At 38.5% G+C, this 20,832-nt stretch overlaps 1 protein-coding gene across 1 annotated transcript in view; it reads left to right on the top strand.

Moving 5' to 3' along the window:
* The window catches only part of PPAP2A (phosphatidic acid phosphatase type 2A), a 104,075-nt gene that overhangs the window by 71,765 nt on the left and 11,478 nt on the right, over positions 1–20,832 (top strand). The window contains exon 5 of the mRNA XM_008573096.1: positions 11,623–11,677. Coding sequence (XP_008571318.1) covers positions 11,623–11,677 — 55 coding nt within the window. The remainder of the gene's footprint in view (positions 1–11,622; positions 11,678–20,832) is intronic.

Here is a 20,832-nt window from a genome sequence, read left to right as displayed (position 1 = left end):
CCGCGCCTCACTCAGCCAGTGAGCGGGAACCGGTCTGTATGTGGGATCCGAACCCTCGGGCGGGAGCACCGCCGCGCTTCCCAAGCGGCGCACTATCCAGTGCGCCACCGGGCCGGCCCCACATTGCCACCCTTTTTGACATTTCTTCTTGGATTCTCTAAATCTGGAAAGCAAGCAAGCAAGCTGCTTAAAGAGATAATTCTCTATATTCATGCTGGTAGTCTTATGTTTTAACATTTCCAGAAGGTGTATTTGAAGGGTTGTAATACTGATTATTTTCCTCTTTCTAGTGACTTCTCTTTTGAGTGTTAGAGAAATGGAAATATCAAAATACCATTAGACTTATAGCTCATCTTTTAACATCTCGTCCTAAAGGAGATATTATGGAGTTTTGTGTGTGGAAGTTGTAAAAGGTTATTTCCTTCAGATAATTAAAAAAAATCAATTTTACTGAGATATAATTGATGTACAGCAAACTACACATATTTAAAATGTACAGTTTAATATAAGTTTTGACATATATATATACAATGTGAAACCATCATCACAATCAAGATAGTGAACACATCCATCAACCTCAAGAGTTTCCTTATTCCTCTTTGTAATCCCTCCCTCTAGGTTTATTCCCACTCCAAACTCCTCCTTAAGTAACTACTGATTTGCCTTCTGTTATATTGATTAGTATGCATTTCCTGAAGTTTTATTTAAATGGAATCAGATTCATCCATGTATCAATAATTTATAATGTCCCTTGGTATCCCTGGGGAATTGGTTCCAGGAATCCCACCCCAAGATACTACAATCCAGGAGCACTCAAGTCCCTGATATAAAATAGTATAGTGTTTGCATTGTATATAACCATATACTTTAAATCATCTCTAGATTACTTAGGATACCTAATACAATGTAAACGCTTTGTAAATACTTGTAATACTGTATTTTTAAATTTGTATTTTATTTTTTTAACTAATATCTTCAATCTGCAGTTGAATCTGTGGATACAGAAACCATTGATACAGAACCTGCTGCTATGAGGACCAACTGTACTCCTTTTTATTGCTGAGTGGTATTCCATTGTATAGATATACCTCACTTTATATATTGACCTGTTAATGGACATTTGGATTGTTTCCAGTTTTTGGCTTTTACAGATAAATCTGGTATGAATATTTGTGCATAAGCCTTTGCATGGACAGGTACTTTCATTTCTTTTGGTTAAATTCTGAGGAATGGTATATTAGTCCATTTTTGTGTTGCTGTAACAGAATCTCTGAGACTGGGTAATTTCTTTTCTTTTTTTTTTGTCTTTTTCCGTGTCCGGCAACGGATCGCAACCCTCAGTGTTGCCCCCGTACCGGACCAGGGACCGGCAACGGGATCGCAACCCTCGGTGTTGCTTCCCGCGCCTCGCTCAGCCAGTGAGCGGGAACCGGTCCGTATGTGGGATCCGAACCCTCGGGGGGATCCGAACCCTCGGGCGGGAGCGCCGCTGTGCTTCCCAAGCGGCGCACTATCCAGTGCACCACTGGGCCGGTGCAAGACTGGGTAATTTCTAAAGAAATTATTTGTCTCAATTCTGGGACAGCTGCATCTGGCGTGGGACTTAGGCTGCTTCTACTCATGGTGAAAGGTGGCAGGTAGCTGGGGATGAGAGATCACATGGCAAGAGGAAGCAATAGAGAGCAGGAGGGGAGGTGCCAGGATCCTTTAAAAAACCAGCTCTCATGGGAACTAATAGAGTGAGAATTCACTCACCACCCCACCACCTCCCCAGGGAGGGCATTAATCTGTTCATGAGGGATATGCCCCCATGACCCAAACATCTCTCAACACCGCCACATTGGGGATCAGATTTTGACATGAGCTTTGGGGGGACAACACATCCAAACTATGTCATTCTTTTTTTTTTTTGTCTTTTTTTGTGTCCGGCAACGGATCGCAACCCTCGGTGTTGCGCCCGCACCTTGCTCAGCCAGTGAGCGGGAACCAGTCTGTATGTGGGATCCGAACCCTCGGTGGGAGCGCCACTGCGCTCGCAAGTGGCGCACTGTAGCAGTGTGCCACTGGGCTGGCTCCCAAACTATGTCATTCTGCCCTTGGCTCCCAAAAACTCAAGTTCCTCTCACATACAAAATACAATCATTCCATCCACAGTCACCAAAGTCTTAGTTTATTAAAAGTCCATAGTCGAAAGTCTCATTTGAGACTAAAGGCAAAATTTCCAGCTGCAAACTTGTAAAAGTCAAAAAACAAATTGATCTACTTCCAAGATACAATGGTGGAACAGACATTGGATGCACATTTGCATACCAAAGGGGAGGAATAGGCCAGACGAAAGGAGGAACAGGCCCCAAACAGGTCTGAAACCCAGTAGTGCAGACACTAAATCTTAAAGCTCCAAAATAATCTCCTTTGACTCCAAGTCTTGCATCCTGGGCTCAATGGGGCATTTGGGCTCCAAAGCTGGGGCAGCCCCACCCCCATAGCTCTGCTGGGCATAGCCCCCTGGGCTGCACAGTCCCTGAGGCTCTTCCAGGTGGGCATTGTGCATTGCCAGTGGGGTTCTAGGGTTCTGGTGGTGGCCCCACTCCCTTGGCTCTACTAGACATTGTCCTGGTGTGAGCTCTGACCCATTTCTACTCTTTGTCACTCTGTGGTGGTTCCGCCACTGCATCAGGTCTCTGCCTGGACCCCCAGGCTTCTCCTTACATCCTCTGAATTTGGATGGAAGCTGCCCTGCCTCTGCTGCTCTCATGTTCTGCTGGCCTGCAGACTTAACTGGCATGGATATGGCCAAGGTTTCAGGCTTGTACTCTCCAGAGCTGTGGCAAAAACCACACTTGGGGCAGCTTGAGGCAGGGCTGCTCCAGCTGTAGCAGCAGTGATGCAGGGAGCAGCACCCCATGTCTGTCCTCCAGAACAACTCAGTTCTCCTAGGCCTCTGGGTCTGTGATGGGAGGAGCATTCTTGGAGACTTGAAAATGCCTTTCAGGGCTTTTCTCCCAATATCTTGGCTATTAGCACCTGGCTGCCTCATAGCCATGCTATTCTCTTTAGCAGCCAGTTCCTCTGTTGCACCATTATGTTTTTCTCCTGAAAATGCTCTCTCCTTTTCTACCACATGGCCAGGCTACAAATTTTTATGCTCTGCTTCCCTTTTAATAATAAATTCTGGCTTTATGTCATGCCTTTGTTGCCATAATTGAGCATAGGTTGTTTCAAGTAGCCATGCAGCTGTGTGAATGCTTTGCTGCTTGGAAATTTCTTCCTCCAAACATTCTGGTTCACAACTCTTAAGTTGCACCTTCTACAAAATCCTAGGGCATGGACATAGTGCAGCCACATTCCTTTCTGTGGTGTAGCAAGGGTGATCTTTTGTTCAATTCCCAGTAAGTTCCTCATTTCTGTATGAGACCTCATCAGCATAGCCTTTACTGTCCACATTTCCATCAACAATCTGGTCGCAACCTTTTAACCATTTTCTAAGACATTCCAAACTTTCCCTCGTCTTTTTATATTCTTCTGAGTCCTCCAAACTCCTCCAACTTTGCCCATTACCCAGTTCCAAAGCTGCTTCCACATTTTCAGGTATCTGTATAGTGACACCCCACTCCTCAGTACCAGTTTTCTGTATTAGTCCATTTTCTGTTGCTTATAACAAAATACCTGAAACTAGGTAATTTATAAAGAACAGAGGTTGACTTGTCTTACAATTCTGGGACAGCTGCATCTGAAGCGGGCCCCAGGCTGCTTCTACTCATGGAGGAAGGTGGCAGGCAGTCTGTGGATGAGAGATCATATAGTGAGAGGAAGAGAGGAGGTGCCAGGACCCTTTAAACAACCAGCTCTCATGGGAACTAATAGAGCGAGAATTCACTCACCTTTCTCTCCTCCCTCCAGGAAGGGCATTAGTCTGTTCATGAGGGATTTCACTCTCATGACCCAAACATCTCCCAACACTGCCTCACTGGGGATCAGATTTCCACATGAGCTTTTTTTTTGGGGGGGGTGTCAACATATCTAGGGAAAATAAAGGAAAATGGTCAGGGCCCCTCAGATGTTCAGCATCTTGCCAAGCATTTGATGTAAATATGCACATGCACCCAGGTGTTCTTTGGTTATTTTCTACTGTAATTGTGCATGTGTACCCAGGTGTCCTGGGTTATGGACTAAAGTATAAAGGATAAGTGTCTCTGATCCACACCACCCCTTGCCCCCCGGATGTCCCTGGGGGGGCCACGGGGAGGCCGCTATGCTGCTGGTGGCTGTTGCTGCCAGTGCCCCGGGATACCCCAAGAGGCCACTGCTGCTGCTACTCCTGCTGTAAGCTGCTGCTGCTACTGCTGAGGACTGAGCTCATGTTGTCTGCCAATGGCTCCTAGAATCTTTCCCAAAAACATATTGTGGACCTGTGTGTGAGGGATCTATGACCTAGCCAGGCATGTGGAGGGTCTGGTGACTCAGCCTGGCATGTGAGGGGATCTCTGGTGGCTGTTGCTGCCAGTGCCCCGGGATACCCCAAGAGGCCACTGCTGCTGCTACTCCTTCTGTAAGCTGCTGCTGCTACTGCTGAGGACTGAGCTCATGTTGTCTGCCAATGGCTCCTAGGATCTTTCCCAAAAACATATTGTGGACCTGTGTGTGAGGGATCTATGACCTAGCCAGGCATGTGGAGGGTCTGGTGACCCAGCCTGGCATGTGAGGGGATCTGGACCCAGTCTGTACAATGGGTTTGAAGGGTCTGAGCCCTAGCCCTGACAGTACAAATGGAAATTTAGTATAACTAAAATCGCTTTAGTTATGAAATGTCTAGCCATACAATTAGCGCAGCTATTGCCTCAACCCAACAGCTGGCATAGTCCTATAGCTTTGCAGTATCCAAACTCTATCAAGTGGAATGGGTAAGTCATACGGTAGATGAACTTATTGCTTTTTAAGAAACTGCCAAACTGTTTTCCAAAGTGGTTGTGCCAGTTACATTCCTACCAGTAGTGTGTGTAAGTTCCAGTTCCACATTGTTGCTGATATGTGTATGGCCGGTCTTTTCATTGTAGCTAGTTTAATAGGTGGTATTATATCTCACTGTGGTTTTATTTGCATTTCTCTAATAATTAGTGATATTGAGCATCTTTTCTATGCTTATTTGCCACTTTTATGTTTTCTTTGGGTGTGTGAAAAATGTGTTCATTTTAAAAATTGGCTTGTTTTCTTGTGGTTTTGAGAGTTCTTCATATATTCTGTGTACAAGCCTTTTATGCTATATGCTTTGCAAATATTTTTTCTCAGTCTGTGGCTTATCTTTTAATTTTCTTAATAGTGTCTTTTGAAGAACAGATGTTTTAAATTTTGATGAAATTTGTTTGAACTTTTTTCTTTTGTGCTTTTTGTTCCTATTTAAGAAATCTTTGCTAATCTAAGGTCATGAAGATTTCCTCCTGTTTTTATGTTTTTTTCCTAGAAGTTTTATAGTTTTATGAGTCATTACAAGCTTTGAATTGATAGGGGAATTTTGCTTCTATAGATCTGTATGTGAAAAGGGTAGGGGGGAAAAAGGGTAAGAGAAAAAAAAAAGAACCACAGGCTGTATGTCTCTTTGTCCCCAGTTAAAGCCAATCCTGGTCTGATACACTTTTGATTGTAAGTGTACATTGCCTCTTGATCTCCTAACACTTGTAAAATAACTGGTGAGTTAGCATTGTAAACATGTCTTTTAATTTATGAATTAAGTTGTAAAGTCTTTCATATTATACAAGGGCACTTCAAATAGTTTGTGGAAAAATAGAATTGAAAGATAATATGAATCTTTCCATGAACTTTTTGAAATCCTCTCATGTATATACTCTTGACTGCAAATTAATTTTCGTCATATATCTTTAAAAACCCTTAATCATTGTTGTCTTTTTAAAGGTTAATACATGACTGTAAACTACAGAGAAAAAAGCCTACCATGTATTTATTGTTTGCTTAGAACCAAATGAATAAGGGTGCTTGTTTTCAGTGATCATATACTAACCTGGAAGTTAACTATCTCCTTATCATCTGGCATAACTATCCAAACTTTTGCAGTGCTGACTGTTACTTATTTTCATCCTTTTAGCATTCTTGTAACATAGGCATGGAGAGTAATATTGTTCCACTTTTATGAATAAAGAACTTAAAGCACAGTGAGGGTTAGCATCTTGTTTTTGATCCCAGATGGTTATTAAAATGGAGGTGGGACCTCAATTTCAGGACTTTGGTTCTCAGTTTTGTGCTTTTCCACCAAGCAGTATGCCTGTGTCTCTAATAATATCACTCCTGGATCAAACAACATAAAAATAGACAGGAAAATTCTAATCTTTCAGTCAAGGAATTTAAGAAAGACGTTATGTGATAAGAATGTACCTATACTCCAAAAAATGTTATTGTAAATTATTCTTAAAGGACACAGATTCTTCACACATGTATTGTTTCTCTGGTTCAGGTACATAAATTGTACCTCGAAATTTTCATGTGATTATATTTCTTATTAATGATGATATTTTTGTTTCTTATACAAACTGTTGTGACAAAATGTGAGCTAATACTATTCAGAATGGTATAAAAAGAATTATTTGGGGGGGGTCCTGATGTGTCATGCTCTCTTACTTTCTCTTCCTAGTGTATGTAAGTTGACTGAAATACGCTATTACTCCAATTGCACTTTTTACCTAAGTGTATTTAAGCTTTTGCTTATCAGCCTGTTGAAGTTTCTACATTGGTACACATGCAGTTGTCCACCTACAGTCCTGTATGATGGTTGGAAAAACAACCTCTTTAAAATCAGTGTGAGTATTTGCATAGCTCAGATTTGCAGCAGAAATAGTTACCTTTTATAGTTTTCAATGAGAAGATCTCTTGGTATAGCAATGAGGTTCTGAAGCAAGGAGAAAGGAAAATTGAATGTAGAGATGAAGTTATAGGAAGACCTTATAGTTTCCTAGAAAATTATGATTTTCATCAGTGTTTCCAGAATGAGTCAGTTGTTGCCAGTTTCAGAGCTGTATAATATTGGTACATAACTCTAGCCTTGCATTACTGTTCTATTATGGATACTGTTTGGCTGGATACAGACTTTCCTATTCCTTTTCTCTTGAATTTTAAAACTTAGGTAGCCACAAATGCAAAAACATTTCAGTCTAAACGTTGCCTGTAGTTTATTAGGATTATAGTGTAACCTGTTCTTTAGTTTATGTATCTCCACAGCCTACCTCTATATAAATTTTGATTATAAAATTATAATGCTTGACATTGGGGAGAAGGGGTCATTTTTGTTGACAGTATAGGTGAGTCAGAGTTAAATGTTAGGATGAGAATATCCTCTTTCAGTTTTGGCTTTTGGTCTTGACTGTTTCACATTTGTTCTCTTTATTTTCTCTCCCCCCGCCGCCCTCCCTTCTTTTCTGCTTCTGTGCATGTTCTTGTGCTTTGTCTGCCATCACTGAAATCACAGGACTTACTGGACTTTATTTTATTTATTTATTTATTTTTACCTTTTTTTGTCTTTTTTCGTGTCCGGCAACGGACCGCAACCCTCAGTGTCGCACCCGTACCGGACCAGGACCGGCAACGGGATCGCAACCCTCGGTGCCGCGCCCGCCCCTCGCTCAGCCAGTGAGCGGGAACCGGTCTGTATGTGGGATCCGAACCCTCGGCGGGAGCGCCGCCACGCTCCCAAGCGGAGCACTGCAGCAGTGCGCCACCGGGCCGGCCCCAGGACTTACTGGACTTTAGATGTGGTGGCCATTAGGTCCTAAATGGAGAAGTGAGAACAATAATGAATGGCCTACTTTATTACTTGTAATGTCTAGTGAGTTCTTATTCGTTGTTTAAAATGAATACTTGAGAATTTACTGTAACTTAAAAGGGGCTATACTTACAACATTAGGACATTCAGTTATCAGGACTGCCATTGCTTTTGCCAATGAAAATATCATTATTCTCAGTTTTTTTTGGGAAAAAAAGCCAATTAGCCCATGTAGTTCAGTGTAGCTCTCTTCCCAGGTCAAGATTCTCTTTAGACCAGTGGATCTCAAACTTTAGTGGTTCATTTGAATCATCTGGAAGGCTTGTTAAAGCACATATGCTGGGCCACATCTTCTGAGAATTTGTATTTCTAATGAGTTTTCAGACACTGCTGTTGATCTTGGGACCACACTTTGAGAACCACTGCATTATGTCACCTGGATTGTGGGAACATGATGTTGCATTACATCTATCTCAAGATATGGGGGCTGATATCTACCCTGTTAGGTAGGGTGAATTTAAGATCCTGCATAGCTAGCCGGTCTGTTTGTGATAGTACAGTATAGAAACCATTGACTGCTTTAAGAGATTCATTTTTTTTTCTAGCTTTTATTTAAATTAGTTATGTTTAAAAGCACAAGCTCAGTGTTTCTGATCAATTCTGATCTCCGACTGTATGAATTAGTTATTCAATACAGTGTTATCTTTGTTTAGATTATGGCAGGCTTGTATTTAGATGTTGAATTGCAATACATTTGATTGAATGGAAGAAGTAATTTTCCTTTTTCAAGTGCAACCCACAAGCAGGTAAATAATGCTGGAGTTTGAGGAAGTGCCTTCTATGATAGTGAAAACCCATTATAACTAGACTGGCTGTGGAACTTAAGTACCTGGTAAAACCTGCTTTACACTTTGAGAGAATGGCTTCTTCTATATGGTTTAATTGTAGACATTACTGGATAAGCCTTTATGCCTCCAAAAAGATTAATTTGTTCAGGCTTACTGTATTTCTCTTGCACGTGCATGTCAGTATGTAGACAACCCTCTTTGTAAACATACTTGTATATCTATATGGAAATATCAACACATAGAATGAAATAGGAGATACTTTTAAGATTCTTCACTTTATGAAAGGACATTAGTTTTTAGCGTATTTAAAAGGAATGTGACTTAAAGGCCAGTACCTCTTTCCAACTCCCTTGTTCTGAATGGCAGAACCTGACACTTAAGGCTTGTGGCTGTGACTACTACTTCACCCCTACACCACCCTCTTTTGCCCCAGTGTTTCTCACACTTGAGCTGCACTGGAATCACCTGGAGGGTTTGTTAAAATCCTTGTTCCACCTCTGCCTAGCTTTCCGCTATTGGAGGAAAGAGGCTTAGTAAGAGATGATTTTAACATAAGGAGATTGAGCTACTTTATATGTGTTCATTGAGTGCTGTAGGTGTCTTTCCCCTGCAGACAAAGGGTGATAACTTCAGATTTTTAGGATACAGTGGCTGAATTGACACTTGAGTAATAATTATCAAAGAAAAGTGGGAAGCTCATTCCAGGCAGAGGGATGAATACAGAGAACATGAAACATGTGTTTTGAGAACTATAACTAGTTTGTTAGCAGGCGATGGTTCTGGAGAGGTTGGTAGGGACTAGGAAGGTGTGTTACTCTGTGCTTCGCAGTTTATTCTAGTGAAGGACTTGAAGCAGGAGAGTAATATACTCATGTTTTTTGTTTCTATACTTGTAAAAAATATTCAGCTTTCCTTAATTAAGCATACTAAAATGGGCACCTAAGTGCTGTATGATAGAAATTGCTATCATTTTCTCTTAAGAGGACTTGGAATATCAAAGGAAATGTGACTTTTCTGCTTTTGTCTGTTGGGCAGAAAAGATTTCTCTAAGTGAAGTATTGTGGCACTCTGCTAGTCTTCGTGGTAACATGAGCTGCAGTGATATCATCTGGTCTAATCTGAAAGGAACGGGAGTGACCTGTCTGGCCAGCTTCATGTTGGGCTCTAATAATTTTATATCTGTGTGGGCCTTTGCCATTTCTCTTGCCACTTGCAGTGTTTGTCAACTCCGATCTAAATTTCTATATTGATATAGTACTAAAGACACTTTTATTGACCCTGCTGACCAAGAGTTAGTGGTGATTTCATGGTGTGCAGGAGGGTTAGAAGCGGACTGTACTAGCCAGGTGGTAACAGAAGGCTTTCTTGGCCTTGGTGTGGTCTTTTTGGGTTTTGGTGTGGTCTTTTCAGGTGAGGGCTAAAAGTAGAAGTCTCAGGGGCTCTAATAATTTTATATCTGTGTGGGCCTTTGCCATTTCTCTTGCCACTTGCAGTGTTTGTCAACTCCGATCTAAATTTCTATATTGATATAGTACTAAAGACACTTTTATTGACCCTGCTGACCAAGAGTTAGTGGTGATTTCATGGTGTGCAGGAGGGTTAGAAGCGGACTGTACTAGCCAGGTGGTAACAGAAGGCTTTCTTGGCCTTGGTGTGGTCTTTTTGGGTTTTGGTGTGGTCTTTTCAGGTGAGGGCTAAAAGTAGAAGTCTCAGGATCATGCCTCTAGCCAGCAATCCTGCCTCTTACACACACATACACTCTCTCTCTCTCTCTCTCTCAGAAAGCAAATTTAAAATTGTCTCTTCCTTCAGTCTTAGTCTGAAATCTTTTAACAAGGGGATCATGCCTCTAGCCAGCAATCCTGCCTCTTACACACACATACACTCTCTCTCTCTCTCTCAGAAAGCAAATTTAAAATTGTCTCTTCCTTCAGTCTTAGTCTGAAATCTTTTAACAAGGGTAGTCTTCTTGTTAAGTGTTTTTAAAAGTGGGGTGGACCAGGTATTATTGGTTGCCTGCAGAGGAACAATTCACAGTATGCCCTTCATTTAATCTACCATTTGTCTCACTTTTCCTTTTTAACTGTCTTATGTCAGGTGGATTTGGTAATTTGGAATCTTTTTGTACCAAGTTGCGAATTTTTTCCTAATGACAGTGGCAACTTGTGACCTCTCCTCCCCCTGGTTAGTACACCTGTGTATGTTTTACCCTTTTCATCAACAATCTTTGTCACAACTTAATCTCTCCTCATCTGTTGTTACACTTAGAAGTTTCCCTGCTGAGAGTTTGGAAGCATTTCTTCCCCAGTTCTATTATTTTCAAGATAACACCCAGTTCTACTTCTCAAAATTCTCAGTAACTTTCTATTTTCTAAATTTCTGCTCTTTGCAAGATTCTTCCATTTATCCATCAAATGTTTCATTAAATCAAGTAGTTAAAATACCCTACACGCCTACCATGTCCTACTTAAAAAATTTTTTTTTTATTTTCCATGCTCCTGCTAGTTTCTCTTCTTTAAGGTTCATGATCTAATATCTACAAATGTAGATATTAATCATTTGGTATGTGATTCATGGATGTTAGTGGCTATAATGTGGTATTGGATAAATTAATATTAAGGATTAAAATAGAATAGTCACTTCTGTCTTATTCAGATATGCATGTGACTTTCTAAATATAATGAGGCCTGGTTAAAATTGACCCTCTATATATAGTAGCTTTAAATGGAAATATATTAAAATTGTTGCAAAAATAATTCAAGGAATATATGACAGGGTTTTTGCTGCTAATAAAATAATTTCTCAATCTCTAGGGGGTTCAAGGAAGTAAGGTGGGTTTACATTATTTTTTGTTGTATTATATTTTAGTTTTGGTTGAGACCATCGTATATTCCTTTACCATTTTACCTTCATTTTTGTACCCTTTGGGAGAGAGATAACCTGTGGTTCTTGTGTTTCTAGACATTTCTAGAAATATGATCTCCTTAAAAAATTTCTCTTATTTATCAGCTCTGTTACTTGCAATAATGGCAGAGTTAATATGCTGAATTTCAAGGTATTGAAGGTATGAAGAAACATTTGAAGACAATGCCTCGTGTTGCAATTTGACTTCCTTTTAAATTATGTGTGTAATTGTCCCTCAGTATCCACAGGGGATTGGTTCCAGGACCCCCTGGAGCCAAAATGTGAGGATACTCAAGTCCTGAAGTCAGCCCTGAAGAACCCACACATATGGAGAAACAGCAGCCCTTTGTATATGCAGGTTCTGCATCCCACAAATAGTGTATTTTCCATCTGCAGTTAGTTAAAAAAAAGTTTGCATCTAAGTGGACCCGTGCAATTGAAACCCATGTTGTTCAAGGGTCAACTGTATATATTTGTATTGGAAACACTACTTGTGTATTTAAAAATACATATAAATGTCAAAACATTTCCTTGAGTGATGTAAGAATAGGTTTCCAGGGCCTGAGTCATTGTTGGCTTCTGGATATGAGAGTGGGTCTCATTTGTACTCCGAGTAGTTTCTCAGTCAGCTGAGAAACTCTCAGGTCAGGAAGAGGAGTGTGGAGAGTGTGTGTCTGTGTGTTTGGTGGGGAAGAGATATGTAGGAAATCTGTAGCAGGCATATCATAGATATGTGGACACCATTACTATTTAATATTTTTATATATATTTATCTTTTATATGTTTCCAATATTATCTCTGTATAATGTGAAAAAATTTTTAACCCCCATCTGATGTCTTTCTCCAGAGCTACTGTTAATAGTTTGTGTATCATTTTAGTCATTTTTCTATGTATTTTTTTATTGAATATGAAATTGTATAGTTTTATGTGGTTTAAATAAATGGACTATAAATAGATGGACTCAGTTCACATAGAGCTACTTAATTCATTTTAGCTAACATATAGTATTCAGAAGTAGTGCTAGAACCCTCCTCAGGTCCCTGAGTTGCCAGCAGTGTTATAACAACCATCTTTGTGTACATGTGTGCATTTACTGGGTCAAAATATATATATGTTTTACATGTTGATAGATATTGCTAAACCATCCTCTGGAAAGTGAGCAATATGAGAGTATTCATTTTCCCAATTTATCACCTACTTGATTCCTCAGTATCTTAGATATGAGATTTTTATAGGTAATAACCTGATATCTCAGGGCTCAAATGTATAGCATGGTTATTGATTGTAAAAATTCTTTTGAAATAAAATTGGACTACTACTTGGGAAAAGTTTCTGTTCATTAAGAGGTCATTGCTCATATGTCCGTTTGTATAGGACATATTTTAACTTTTTTAAAGGATCAGTCCATGTTTATTTGAAGGTTATCACACAGAGAAATTTATCCTGTACTTCAAGTTAGTTAGTTATATAAACTTTATAATCAGGAAATAAAATTTGAAGAAAATGCCTCATGGTACAGTTTGACTTCCTTTCATTTTTCCTTTAGAGTGTACAAAGGACAAATAGATGTTCTCTTGAAATGATTTTTTACACATTGAAAACATCTAATTTCTTCTTCGTATACAGATGCTCCTCAACTTGTGATGGGGCTATATCCCAATGAACCCATTGTAATGTTGAAAAATTGTTAAGTCAAACCATCATAAGTTGGGGACTGTGTGTACTTCACATATTTTGCCACATATAAACTGTAATTCCTTTTCTTTCTGATGGATACTCCCCAGCCTGGAGATGGCAGGATTAAATTTCCTCCTAGGTTTGTCTGCCAGTCAAGAAGTGAAATCATGGCACAAGTTGTAAAGAGTTGGGAAGACTCATCTGAGCCTCAAAGAGGTGTGACTTTTGAGTGAGTTACTGAACCTTTGTGAGGCTCATTTTCTGTATTTGAGTACAGGAGAGCTTTTGTGAGGAACAGAAATACTGTTTATTGTATCTGAACATACTAAGTTGTAACAAATATAAACCTTTTGACAATTTTTCTGCCTTAGACTACTTTAGGAATCAGTTTCAGGATGATTTTTAGGGTTAAAAGGAAGTTCTCCTAATTTACAGCATAGTCAGTTTCGGCATACCCAGGGAACTGGTGGTATAGTTAATAACTGGAAACGTTTGTGAGACTGGCCACTATATAATTAAAAACTGCTTTTATGAAACTGTTGTGTTTCCTAGTAAAGTGATTGATTTTAGGTAGCATTTCATTAGTTCTAAGTCTTGTTTTAAAAAAAGCCTGCTTCTATTTTTGGCAACATGGAGGATTAGAAATGCCCCCGATACACAGTTTAACTAAACGTGCTAGATAATATACACACACACACATATAAATACATGTTCATTTATATTATATCTTAAAAGATAGACATATTAAAACACATGTAAATGATTTTAATAAGTAGCTTAGCAGATAGGAGAGTAAAGGAATTTTTCTGGGGCCAGAGTCAGTTAGTGCTATAGACTCAACATGTGCCCTGAAAGTATCTGCCAATACCTGGTAGCCTCGAGTTTTGATAGGCTGTGAACATGGGGCACAGGAGATAAAGGCTGAGGCCAGAAGCGATTAGGAAGACAGATAGGAGACACATGGATAATGTAAGGACTCACAAAGGGCAGCATCCTCTCAGTGGGAGCTATTAGAAAGAATGCTAAACCACAGGACCATACTTGCACTGGTCTGGAGCCAGAATTCATATTAGCTTTGAATATACGGGGCTGAAGGGAAAAAAAGCCAGACGTTTAAAGTGGATTGGTAATGAACCCAGCAGAAGCAAACACAAATCTCATCTGGAAGAACTCTCTTTAAACCAAGGGCTCTAAGATACCCCACAGAGTCCCAAGGACATGATCTCACATTCTAATATAAGTGAACATATGTAAAAACAAGCTACCTTAAGAGAGTCAGCAAATACGGTAGTTCCCTCCACCCCCATATCCACAGGGAATATGTCCCAAGACCCACAGTGGATGCCTGAAACCACGGATAGTACTGAACCTCGTATACACTATGTTTTTTTACTACACATTCAAATCTATGATAATGTTTAATTTATAAATTAGGCACAGAAGAGATTAACAATAACTAATAATAAAATATAACAAAACATTATATTGTAAGTTATGTAGATGTGGTCTCTCTCTCAGAATAGCTAATTGTACTGTACTCTTCCTTCTTTTGATGATGTGGGATGATGGAATGCCTAGGAGTGAAGTGAGGTGAATGATGTTGGCATTGTGACATAGTGTTAGACTACTGTTGACCTTCTGACCATATATCTGAAGGAGGATCATCTGCTTTGGGTGATCCTGGATCATTGAGCCGTGATGATGATAATGGGTAGATGTCAGGAGGAGGTGATGTTGATGATTAATGGGCAGGTAGTGTATACAGTGTGGATATGCTGGACAAAGGGATGATTCATGTCCCAGGTGGGACAGAGTGCGACAGCACAAGATTTTATCACACTGTTCATAACAGTGCACAATTTAAAATTTATGAATTGTTTTATTTCTGGGATTTTCCATTTAATATTTCCAGGCTGTGGCTGGCAGTGGGTAACTGAAACTGCAGATAAAGCGGCTACTGTAAAACAAATTACACAAACCCTCAAAGATTGTAGATATTAGAATTTCCGTAAAGAATATGAAATAAATGTCTACTGTGTAGACTAAAATAAGAGGAGATTGAAAATATGACATAGGATGAAGAGAAACAAAATGGATGAGACAGGTTTGAAAAAGAACCAAAGAGATCTATAAATGATACATATATAGTAATTTAAAATTTAAAATATAACAGGTTGAGTAAGCAGATTAGACAGAGCAAAAGGGAGGACTGAAATGGAAGACAGACCTAAAGAGACCAAGATTTAAAATACAGAAGAATGGTTAAGAAATATGGAGGGATAGAGTGAAAAGTTCACATATGTTGAATCAGAAGCTCACAAAAAGATATTAGGATGGAGAATGCACAATATTCAAAGATATAATGGCTGAGAACTTTCCAAAATTAGTGAAGTAAACAAATCCTCAGACAGGAGTATAGGAAGCCAATACAGATACATGAAAAGACGTCCCTACTATATACATGACAGCAAAACTGCAGAATATTGAAGACTTTTTGGCAGGAGGGCAATTGTAGAGAAAAGACAAATGGTTTATATTTTAACAACAAAAGTAGAAGCCAGAAGATAATGTAATGATATCCTCTAAGTGTTGAGGGAAAAAATCGTAAATCTAGAATTCTGCACTTAGAAAAGCTATCATTCAAGAATGAATGCAAAATATTGCACACAGGAATTGATATTCAATGCTGTACCCCACAGATATGTACAATCACGTTTCGATAAAAGAATTAAAAAACCAAGTATGAATACAAAATAAAGATACTTTCAAACCAAAAGGATAACTAAAGGTGTAACTGTTTTATGCTTTTTAACTTTGGAGAGTGGGAATGAAGAAAGGAAGTTGGGTGTTTGGGGAAGAGCAGACAGATGATTATCTGGGTTCTTTGTGACTAGTGTCATAGTATTCCACTGTGTATATACAATACATTTTCTTCCTCATGAGCCCCAAAATACTAAATTAAGAAATGTTTTATATGAATTGATTGCTTTTGATGATTGATAAAGGCTCGATTTGACCGTCTTTGCAATTTATGAGGTCAAACATGGATGTGGATGTTGGAGTACAGAGATGGAAGACTGCTGAATTGAGGAGGAAACTAAGATGTGGGGGGTGGAGGTGGATGGCTTGTGAACCCTCTGAAGGTTATGATATTAGGGGTCAGGCTGAGTTTAGTCAGCTCTCCCACAAGAAGGGGGTGCCTTGGCTCACAAATGTAAGAAAAAAAACTTAAGTTTGCCATTTGGAATGAAGTCCCATTCACAGTAAGTCACATGGTCAAGACTAGTCTACTTGCTAATTGAGGGATGTTTAATTGTTTAATAGAGCATTCTGCAGTTAGTGAAAACAGCTGCATTTCACAATACATTTTTATCTCTGTAAACTTTCTTTCTGAAAACATTTTCCTAAGATTCGATGGAAAGTTGGCTTAAATTGTTACTGTATCTGCCTTCATCAGGGGGCTACAGTGAAGTGAGATGGCAGTCTAGGATTAGTTAAAATCTAAGAGCAGGGTTCTTAAGTCAGGACCAAAGTCTTAAACATTTCAATTGTGGTCACTCTGATGAAAACAGTTGAACTACTCCTTGGGTTTTATTGAACTATCAATACAAATATTGAGTTCATTTGTTAAATGGGGACATAATAATATACCCTTAAGAGCTGTACCTTCTAGCGACTTCAGCAAAGAGTTAGAATTGTGTGGAATGTGAATAATTTGAATTTGTATTTTTTGTGCTTTATTCTGTTCATATTCCTTTTAATAGAAATAAAAGTTCATATTACCATTGATCTGTTTGATAAGTTACTATGGGTGAAGTTTTAGAAACTGAGATTGAATAGTTATCCCTTTATTCTTATTTTTTCTTGGTATTCCAAGTATATATTTCACAATATTGCAATTATTGAGTTGTAGAAATTCTTTATATATTCTAGATACAAGTCTCTTATCAGATATATGATTTGCAAAAACTCTCTCCCATTCTGTGGGTTGTCTTCCCACTTTTTTTTTAGTTGAAGCATAATTAATTGTACATATCTATGGGGAACAGTGTTGAATATCAATACCTGTGTGCAGTACGTGATCCTCAAATCAGGATAATTACTATATCATTACACAATGCAATCATTTTTTGTGGCCCTTTGCCATTTCTCCCCCTCTTCCCCATTCCCACCTCTGGTGGCCTCAGTTCTGTTCTCTCCTTTTGAAAGTTCAACAAATTATTGTGTCTTTCTTTCTTCATTTATTATTATTATTAGCTCCCACTTATGAGTGAGGACATGAGGTATTTCTCTTTCTGAGCCTGGCTAATTTCACTTAACATAATTTTCTCCAAGTTCATCCAGTTGTTGTGAATGGCAGGATTTCATTCTTTTTTATGGCACAGTAGTATTCCATTGTGTAAATACACTATATTTTCCTTATCCAGCTGTCCATCAATGGACATTTAGTTTGGTTCCAACTCTTAGCTATTGTAAATAGACCTGTGATAAAGATAGGAATGCAGGTATCCCTTTGACATGATGATTTTCATTCCTTTCCTACACCTACCAGCGGGATTGCTGGATCATATGGCAGTTCTCCTGTAGTGGTCTGAGGAACCTCCATGCTGTTTTCCATAATGGCTGCACTAATTTTCAATCCCACCAACAGTGCAGGAGGTTGTCCTTTCTCTGCATCCTTGCCAGCATTTGTTATTCTGTCTTTTTGGTAATGGCCAGTCTAACTGGTGTGCGATGATACCTCAGTGTGGTTTTGATTTGCATTTCCCTGATGCTTAATGATGTTGAGGATTTTTTCATGTGTCTTTTGACCATTTGCATATCTTCCTTTGAGAAATGCCTACTCAGCTCCTTTGTCCATTTTTTAATCAGGTTACTTGTTATTTTTACTGTTAAGTTGTTTGAGTTCCTTATATGTTCTGGATATTAGTCCCTTGTTGGATGCATACTTTGCAAATATTTCCTCCCATTCTGTACATTGTCTTTTTGCTCTGTTGTTTCTTTTGCTGTGCAGAAGCTTGTTGGTTTGATATAATCCCATTTGTTTATTTTTTCCTTTTGTTGCCTGGGCTTTTGGGGTCTTATTCATAAAGTCTTTGCCCAGTCCTGATGTGTTTTTCCTGTGTTTTCTTTTAGGAATTTTATAGTCTTTAATCTATTTTGAGTTGACTTTGGTATATGGCCAGAGATACAGGTTTAGTTTCATTCTTCTACATATGGATGTCCAGTTTTCCCAGCACCACTTACTGAAGAGGCAGTCCTTTCCTCAATGTATGATTCTGTTGCCCTTGTCAGAAGTCAGTTGGCTGTATGTATGTGGGTTGATTTCTGGGTTCTCTGTTCTGTTCCATTGGTCTAAGTGTCCATTTTTATGCCAGTATCATGCTGTTTTGGTTACTATAGTTTTGTAGCATAACTTGAATTCAGGCAGTATAATGCCTCTATTTTTTTTGCTCTGGATTGCTTTGGCTATTCAGGGTCTTTTGTCATTCCATATGATTGTTACGGTTGTTTTTTCTATTTCTGTAAATAATGTCATTGGTATTTTGATGGGGGTTGTATTGAATCTTTAGATCACTTTTGGTAGTATGGACATTTTCACAGTGTTAATTCTTCCAATCCAAGAGCATGGAATGTCTTTCTATCTTTTTGTGCCCTCTTTAATTTCTTTCAGCAGTGATTTGTAGTTCTTGCTGTAGAGATCTTCCACATCCTTGGTTAAATTGATTCCTATTTTATTTTTTTGGTGACTATTGTAAATGGGCTTGCTTTCTTGATTTCTTTTTCTGCTAGTTCATTATTAGTTATCCCTTTGTTTTTAGTCACTTCTTTGCTGATTCTATACTGCATAAAATATCTATTTTTCTATTCAGAATAAAAAAACAGAAATCATTTTGTTTTCAGCTATTGAAATCATCTTGTGGCTGATTCAGAACAGTTTAAAACTATACATTAGTTTGCAATTTATGGTTTTATGGCACAATGTACAGGATTTAGTGAAACTTCAACTTGCTTGGCTTTGAGAATATTTCTGCAATCACGGTTATGTCGACTTAATGGGCTTTGACAATCCTTGAAATTGGCTTCTGTTAACTTGTAGGCTCTTCAATATAACTTACTGAAACTAACTCTAAAATGTACAGAACTCTGTTCTAATTATCCAATTTTTTTAGTCTAAACAACTTAGTTTTATTATTGCTATTTTTTCATTGACAAATAATAATTGTATATAGTCATATAATGGGGTAAAATATGATGTTTTGGTACATATATACATTGCGGAATGATCAAATCAGGCTAATTAACGTATACATCACTTCACATACTTACTTCTTGGCAGCATGAACATTTAAAATCCACTATTTTACTAATTTTGAAATATACATTATTAACTACGGTCACTATCTGTGCAGTAGATCACCAGAACCTATTCCTCCTGCCTAACTGAAAGTTTGTACCCTTTGACCAACATCTCCCCTTTCCCCATCCACCACCCCTCAGCCTCAGTTAACCACCATTCTACTCTCCACTTTTATGAATTCGACTTTTTTAGATCCCACATATAAGTGAGATTATGGGGCATTTGTTTTCCTGTGCATGGATTATTTCACTTAGCTAATTATCCGATTTAAAATAAGGATTTGTATTGATCCGTTCTCTGTGGCCAAATAGCAAGACAGAAAAGTGACTTATTTTTCATTTTTTACATAGGTTAAACCCAGAATAATAATGAGGTTTTAAATTACACAATTCCTGGTTGGCACACACAGAAGATTCTCTTGCTTAGGAATATATATACCTGATTACATAAAAGACGATCACAGTTCTTGGTAGAATCATCAGTATATACTCGAGTAATCTTTACTTTCTTATCCACCCTCAGTAACCAGACATCATGAATGGCTTTCTGGTATGTTTTAGGTGTTTTTTCTCCTTTCTGAATCTAGGGAACCAATATCTGCCTTAAATCTCTCTTGAGCAAGGCAGAGCGTAAAAAGTAAAATACTTTTTGTTCTTATTCTTATGTTGGGAAAGCAGTTAGGAGAAGCATTTTAATTATCTGTCTGAGCATCTTTTCATGGCATATTTTACTGTATCTAATGTGCTTGCTCCCATTCTGTACATTGTCTTTTTGCTCTGTTGTTTCTTTTGCTGTGCAGAGGCTTTTTAGTTCAATATCATCCCATTTGTTTTTCTTTTTGTTACCTGTGATTTGGGGGTCTTATTCATAAAGTCCTTGCCCAGTCCTACTTCCTGAAATGTTTCCCCTATGTTTTCTTTTAGGAGTCACAGTTTCAGGTCTTATATTTAAATCTTTAACCCATTTGTAGTTAGTATTTTTATGTGGTGAGAGGTATGGGTCTAGTTTCATTCTTCTACATATGGATATCCAATTTTCCCAGCACCCTTTATTGAAAAGGCAGTCTTTCCCCAATAAATGTTGTTGGTGATTTTGTCAAAAATCACTTGGCTGTAAGTATGTGGGATGATTTCTGGGTTTTCTATTCTGTTCCATTGGTATGAGTGTCTACTTTTATGCCAGTACCATGCTGTTTTGGTTACTATAGCTTTGTAGTACAATTTGAAGTCAGGTGGTGTTATGCCTTGGGCTTTTTTTTTTTTTTTTTTTTTTTTTT

Source organism: Galeopterus variegatus, unplaced genomic scaffold (assembly GCF_000696425.1).
Source record: "Galeopterus variegatus unplaced genomic scaffold, G_variegatus-3.0.2 Scaffold875, whole genome shotgun sequence".
NCBI lineage: Eukaryota > Metazoa > Chordata > Mammalia > Dermoptera > Cynocephalidae > Galeopterus > Galeopterus variegatus.
Note: the sequence above shows the minus strand (reverse complement) of the source record. Positions and strands in the feature narration are given on the sequence as shown.